Genomic DNA, 7163 nt, shown 5'->3' on the forward strand with positions numbered 1-7163 from the left:
AAATTATTCCCTGCTTGTTAATATAAAACAAACCGCTTGTCCCTACGATGCTCCTATGCTGAGATAATGAGCGGTGAAAATGTGGTATTTTCGCCGAAAACCGACTCCAGATACCTGCTGACTGCGACTGTCTCTCGCTTTGAGATAACTCTGGGAAACCTCGCGTGTTTCCGTCAATGATTGAAAAATGGAATGAACGACGTCTGTTATTGATTGTCATAGGGATGACCCTCACCTGTGCCCACCTCACGCTGGATGTTGTAAACTCTGTAATACTGACGTAATGAGTCAGCGCTACCATGGCACTACACAGCGGCGACCGGAAGCAACACACTGGCCACAAAGCGAGAGAGGGTCGCAGCAAACAGGGATCTCGAGTCGGTTTTCGGCAAAAATACCAGATTTTCACCGCTCATTATCTCAGCATAGGGGCATCGTAGGGACATGCGGTTTGTTTTATATTAACAAGGTAGGACAGCTGATCAATAATACCGCAAAGAATCGTCAAAATAAAATGGGGAAAGTTTATTAATTTGACTAATACTGCAACATGGTTTCAGCATTTCACCGTTGTATGCTCTCCTTCTTTACACGCTCTTGATAATACCAAGAATTCGAATATACGTCACCTTGGCCATGGAGGGACATTGTTGACAATAAACGCATTATTTATACTTCCAGTTCCAGTCGGAGTAAAATCGCCTATGTTGCGCTAGAGAGGTTGAATAGAGACAATGGGGAATAGTGTGGGCATATCTCCCATGCTCATTTGTCTGCTCATCTCAGTAACAAAGGCAGTTTTTCCGAACACTGAGAATGCCAAAGAGTTTAAGATGCAGCATGCCACTAAAGACGATGAGGCGTCCCCTCGTGGGCATCTTGAGCCCCTCGGTTCGCACGGTCCTCCGACTGGCAAGCTTGATATTGTGGACAATGTGCCTTCGCCGCCTGAGTTCTATCAGAGATACGTGAGACCGAGCAAGCCAGTTGTGTTAAAGGGTGCTGCAAGAAGTTTGCCAGCATTTCAATTATGGACCGATGAGTATTTAAGGTATATGACACATTAAAACCTCATCGCTGTAGTCTCGTACTGCGAATGTGCATTGTACAGTTGTTGTATTGTATAACCATGACGAATGAGGAAATATTGGGAGTGACCATTGTAACCAGTGTGTATGAATTGTAACAATGAAATATTAATTTAGGAAGGCGAATGGTGCTTTAGAAGTAGAGGTGGAGGAGGGCAAGAAAGAAGACCGAAGTCTAAATGTCTATGTGATGACACTCAAACAGTTTCTAGATAATTACCTGGATGAAGATCTCTACCTTGTGGAATCTCTGAAACCCCAATTACACGGTATTTCAAAATACATGACTTTTTATTCATTTATGAAAATATGTAATTTTAACATATAGACGATGCTATTAAGGTTTGGACATAGAGCTCATGCTCTTAAATTACTGCAACTGAACATAGGAACAGTTCTCTTTCACACTTTTTTTCTAATATTTTTTTCCATCATATAGTAACATTTACATAATTTTATAACTTCATTATTATCTAGGCTGGTCAATCTTCTATATATTCATCATTTCTAACTGCGTATATATGTGTAAATCATTACATAGATATATGTAACCTAATCCAATTTTAAGTCTCGTGGTGCCTGCCGCCCCTGTGATTACGTTTGTTAGGTGACTTCGGCCTTCTGAGGTGCCTATTGTGTGGTGGATTCACACGTCTTCTTCAGGACACCATCATGTGGCTGAACAGCGGCGGTACAAAGTCCGTGCTGCACTACGATGATGTCGACAACATCAACTGCGTCCTGGACGGTGACAAGAAAGTCTTACTTGTCGACAAAAATGACGCTCACCACATTGACATGGATCGCGCAGAGGGCGGGTATGTAGTGCCATCTGGTGTCAAGCTCATGAATGATAAAGCAAGCTTTGCTTGCACAGAACAACCTTATTATTGTAAGCTGCTATGTGAATGATTACCCATATCTTCTAATCAATATATTCTCATACTTTCATGATGAAGCAATATAATGCAAGTGGGATTTTCAGTATAAATGCAAGCGAGACAATATCACACATACAACTGGGGTGTAAAAATCTGAAATGAATATCAGTCATATCTCAGCCGAGAGCGAAAACACCTAATTTGTATCATCCCTGTCTCTGCTTACAGTTATAGCAATGTTGATGTTGACATGGTGGACATGTACAAGTATCCAGGTCTTCAAGATCTGCCATATTATCTTGTAAATCTGTCACGAGGGGATTGCCTATACTTGCCAGCAAGGTAATATGATAGGTTGCTCATAACAGAACATTTTTGTATGAGTATTGGCATAACATAACAAATATTGATCGACGTTATTGGATGATCTATGCAAGTTTCTGCAAATATGGTGTGAATGGGGAGCAAAACAAAACGGCCACTGTGCAATTTGGGTAACATGGAGAAAAGCTTTTTTGTGGTAGGAAATTATATGATGATATGCAAACGAACATCTCAGTAGTCTGCCTTCGCTTTATTGTCTGATTAATAATAAGTTGGGATATTGTACTTGCTATGTTGTTATATAGAAGTAATTGAAGTAGGGATATGTCATCGTATTAACACTTGACAAATGTTCCTCTTACATTCACATGCTCCTGGTTATGAACACATAAAATTTTAGTAATATGATTAATGCACTAGTTGGGAATTCATCGATAAGATAGGAGACTAATTTAAGAAATAACTAATCCTGCAGAAGATGTTGGTAACGAGATAATGAAACTGACGTGTGTTTTGCAGGTGGCCACATCATGTCAGGTCCGGTCACAGTCGTAGCCTGGCTGTCAACGTGTGGTTTGCACGATTGCAGTGGTTTGATGAAGAAGATTGCCACAAGAGGGAGCTACCAGACTTTGAACCGCTGCATAACTATCGTTTCTCGTCCACAAACGAGCCACTGAGGTATTTGATGTAATAGTGGTTTTTTATTGATGTGTTTTGCTAGGCTGTTGTTTTGGGCAACCCGTAAAAGTTGTGTTCTATGGCGTGCGCTCATTACTTTCCACGATGGGAAAATGTGATTACTTTTTTTGTTGTTGAGGTCCGAGATTTTGGCAAAAGCAGTTGGTATGAACGAGTTGAATGAAGAAGACTTGTGGAACTGCTACTCTTCATTCCTTGGCTCCAGAAACCAATCGCAAAAGGTTATAGCAGACTTACACTAATACCCTGCATTGTGATAACTCAGTTTGCACATAAATCAATTATATTTCTGTGGCACTCCTCCTCCCATCTCGTATCAAGGTATTAAGTTTGGTGCGCAAGTCCGTTGAAAATCTGCTCTTTGTGTAATCGTGTTGCTGCCAAGTAATGCTCATTCTTTTCCTGCATGCAGGTCTTTCGATTTCTGGATGCAGATGGTGACGGCCTGGTATCCTGGAGAGAGATGTATGCAATCGATGCAGACACATTCGTGAAGCTCTTTCCGTGGCTCTTCAAACCAAAGACGAATCTTGAGGGACAACCTCCACGGCCTGTTGACGAGCTCTGACACCCCAAAATGCTTTCGGTTTCAGACCGTGTTGAGTCTGTATTTTGTTCTCCATTTTGAATCAGTACATTGGAAATGTTGTTTAATTACCTCCGCCCAACGGAGTTGGAGGAGATTATGTGATCGCTCTTGTGTGTTAGTGTGTTCGTGCGATCGATATTAGCGCGTCAGCCAGCCAGCGCAGCGAGCCAGCGAGCATGTACATGTGAGCGAGCAGCAGCAACGAGCGGCTGCTACGAGCGAGCGAGCAGCAAGCCAGCGTGTACATGCCAGTACGCTGGCGTATATCGTGGGTTATTTGTGTGTTCGTCAGTCGTATGGCGTATGTCGCTGACGGAGGTATGAACTCTCCGTGAGTGCACTCTATCTAGTTACACATGTGGACAACACATCATTAGAATCTCGTGTCTCAGTGAGTAAGTGATGTTCTACGAAATATCCCTGTGTCAACATCTTTAAAGTGTTGATTTAACATGTAAGCATCCATTCACACACTCGACACTGAATGGATGTTCTCAGAAAGGATATGTTATCTTTTAATCATATTCATATATATTATTATGTCATGTTACTGTTTTAACACGAGGGTACCACACGTGCTTTATTTTGTAATAGTAGGTTTTATATGATGACATAGTTTATACAATGCTTTATTATGTATTTCTTAAATGACCAGGTTTAAGTAATTACTGTTGCTATATGTACAAGTTACAATGGTATAATATTCGTGTACCATGTTGAAACTATATATATATATATCAGTTTCTAGGTATTTGTTATAGTTTCTATTCTATAAATGTATGTGTTGTTATGTCGACAACTGAAGATGTACTGTTAACATAAATATAAGTGTTTTACAACTTGAATAAGGTTCTATATTCTATATTCTATTTTGGTTGATCTTAATGAACTCATTGTATCACCACCTGTACCTCGTCTTTTCCGAACTACTGCCTTAACCAGAGTATATCTCTGTCAGTTTCTGTTGTGATCAGACTGTCAGAGTGAAAAACATGATAGTTCACATGATCAGCCAAGTGAAGATTACAATAATGCAATTCACAACAATTGGACTCAAGGAATCTTGTCATTATCATGATTCCAACACTACAAATCGTATTGAAAGCATCAATCAGAAGCTAAAGCAAGTCATAACAAGGTACCCAAGTCTGGGAACATTCTTCCGTGACCTAGAGGTCATTATCACCTGCCTGCACCAAGAAAGAGATATAGTCGTAAAAATAAAGTAAAGATAAGGTACATCAGATGAGTTAATAATTACTCATAAAATTGTGCTTAAATGACATTGATACTTCACATGCATGCAAGAATGAAAATATAGTAAAAAAGCAAATAAAAATGCTACGTCAAATTATTTATTGCTAGATATGAATAGTGTAATTTACTTTTAAAGATTCATTACTACAATAAAACTACGCTTATGTGGTATACAGCTATAATCACTATTGGATGTTATAGAATTTATCATAATTCTTTGAAATGATATGAAATTTTTTCCAATACAAATTCATAAAAACATCAGTGCAGGTTTACTTGAGTATCTGAAATATTTAAAAGTTTCAATGTCTAAACATGTAACAAGAACATAAATAATTGAGACCGCAAATTATTACGTGTACATATAAACACCCTAATAATTCATGTACGTAATGTAAAATGGGACATGGGATTAAGAACACGTGTGGGAGACAATTACATCGGCGACACAATCTTGAATCTAAAACTAACCACCAATTTGTATGGATAAAATCAAGAACAGACACTTGTGTAGAGTTGCAATCATTAGTTGAATTTGGATGATAACACTGACATACGTTGGATACACTCACTACCGTTATTACAGACGAAATACAAAAAAACAAAACAAATACACTGCAAAATATGAATCTTTAATTTACAGCGTTTTAACAGTGTAGAGATACCGACAGTGAGATATTATATGAAGGGGTTTCCCTCATAACGGTGACATGTACACACGGCTCTACTTAAAAAAAGCCTTCATCAGTGATTTGAATTTCGATAAATGATACTTGTCACACTGTTCACGCTCCCCATTGTGTGTGTATCTGAGGATCAGTAAGCAAAGCCACTTGAAACCACTATATCAGCGAACCTGGAATGCCTCACAGACGCCACCAGTTTGGTAGCGCACAATCAACAGTAGCGCCCCTGGTGACACACTATCTGTGGCAACTCATCGAATCAACAATTCTACACACCGCCAGCACCACCTACCAAGTCAACGTATCAACAGTGGAACTCCCCCCTCCCAAACGCCGCATCGTTTTTTCACGACAACTCTCTACGATTCCACAGACTGCCAACGCCACCTACCGGGACGACTCACTGGAACTCGAACGACTGTACCGCCTCCGACTCCTCACCGGCGAGCGCGAGCGGCGACGCGGCGGTGAGCGCCACCTGGGGAGTGAGCGACGGTAGCGCGGCGGCATAGGCGAGCGTCGCCAGTTCGGCGGCGGAGCGCGGCGGATCGGCGAGCCTCGCGGCGGCGGCGGCGGCCGGGTACGCGGCGGATGCGGGAAGACGGTCGTCACGGCGACCTCCTGCCCGTCGATCTGCGCGCCGTCCATGTGCTTGAGCGCGCACTCGGCGTCGTCGGCCGTCTCAAACTCGACGTAGGCGTCGCCGCGGTTCAGGTGCGTGTGGTGGATGTCCATCGGCAGATCGACCCTCTTCACCGCGCCGTAACTGCCGAAGATCTCCTGCGAACGAAGCAGCGTGAGACGAAGGATTAATATCATTTTAATATAATTTCCCATTAGAACGAGACAAGGGTGGAAAACTCAGCGATGCGAGTCAACACTGAACAAACGATTTAGGCAGGTCATGTAATTACTACTTTGCCGGTTACTATAATTACTATAAATACGAATTATGTACTATAATTACTAATTACTTAGAGCAAGGCGAGGGTGGAAAACTCGGCAACGCGTGTCAATGCTAAACAAACAATTTAGGCAGGTCATGTACCTCCTACTACTTCACTGATTACTATAATTACTATAAATACTAATTATTATAATTACTACTGTCTACTTTATAACCCAATTCATAATGCTACCTGATAGGGTTATGATTGAGTTTGGAGTTGGGGTTAGGGTTGAGGTAATGATGTGTTATCAGGGTTCGACACTAACGCTAGTCCGTTAGTCCGAGACTAGTAAAAAATCAGAAGGACTAGTAGATTCCCATAGCAGTTAGTCCGGCGGGACTAGTTATATTTCCCCGTCCCTCACCGTCCCAATTTCCCATCGATTTTACCGGCGGCAGCGTCTCTCATCCAAGATCCAAAGAGCTATATATATAACTCGTCCCCATTAACAAGTTTCCCCTCTAAGCATGCTAGACCCTACGGCAGTACAAACATTTGTTAAAAACAATGAGACCACCAACCCAGTCTACCGATCGATCGCTTGACAGCTGTTGACATAGAACAAACGGTCTGATTGTAGAAATGACGCAACTAATCAGTTATGTACGCTCTCATAGCGAGACATCGCAACCACATCGCATGCCTGTGTTACTTGAAGCAGTGATACAAATAGTAGTGAAGCTAAT

The 7163-nt window shown here is 41.5% G+C and overlaps 2 protein-coding genes across 5 annotated transcripts in view; one reads left to right on the top strand and one right to left on the bottom strand.

The window, feature by feature from the left end:
• LOC106804991 (jmjC domain-containing protein 7-like) overlaps positions 1 to 3720 on the top strand; it is a 27633-nt gene extending 23913 nt beyond the window's left edge. For 2 of the 3 annotated variants that reach the window (XM_014806433.1, XM_014806440.1), the window contains exons 2-8: positions 682 to 1051; positions 1206 to 1357; positions 1696 to 1906; positions 2198 to 2311; positions 2813 to 2974; positions 3114 to 3216; positions 3408 to 3720. In XM_014806433.1, coding sequence (XP_014661919.1) covers positions 735 to 1051; positions 1206 to 1357; positions 1696 to 1906; positions 2198 to 2311; positions 2813 to 2974; positions 3114 to 3216; positions 3408 to 3563 — 1215 coding nt within the window. In that variant the 5' untranslated portion in view covers positions 682 to 734 and the 3' untranslated portion in view covers positions 3564 to 3720. The remainder of the gene's footprint in view (positions 1 to 681; positions 1052 to 1205; positions 1358 to 1695; positions 1907 to 2197; positions 2312 to 2812; positions 2975 to 3113; positions 3217 to 3407) is intronic. The other variant, XM_014806450.1, reaches the window with a different exon arrangement.
• A 917-nt stretch (positions 3721 to 4637) lies between these two features.
• The window catches only part of LOC106804853 (RNA-binding protein with serine-rich domain 1-like), an 11383-nt gene continuing 8857 nt past the window's right edge, over positions 4638 to 7163 (bottom strand). For both annotated transcript variants that reach the window (XM_014806222.1, XM_014806215.1), the window contains exon 5: positions 4638 to 6307. In XM_014806222.1, the coding sequence (XP_014661708.1) occupies positions 5915 to 6307 (393 nt within the window). In that variant the 3' untranslated portion in view covers positions 4638 to 5914. The remainder of the gene's footprint in view (positions 6308 to 7163) is intronic.

This window comes from Priapulus caudatus, unplaced genomic scaffold (genome assembly GCF_000485595.1).
Source record: "Priapulus caudatus unplaced genomic scaffold, Priapulus_caudatus-5.0.1 Scaffold5, whole genome shotgun sequence".
NCBI classification, from domain to species: domain Eukaryota; kingdom Metazoa; phylum Priapulida; class Priapulimorpha; order Priapulimorphida; family Priapulidae; genus Priapulus; species Priapulus caudatus.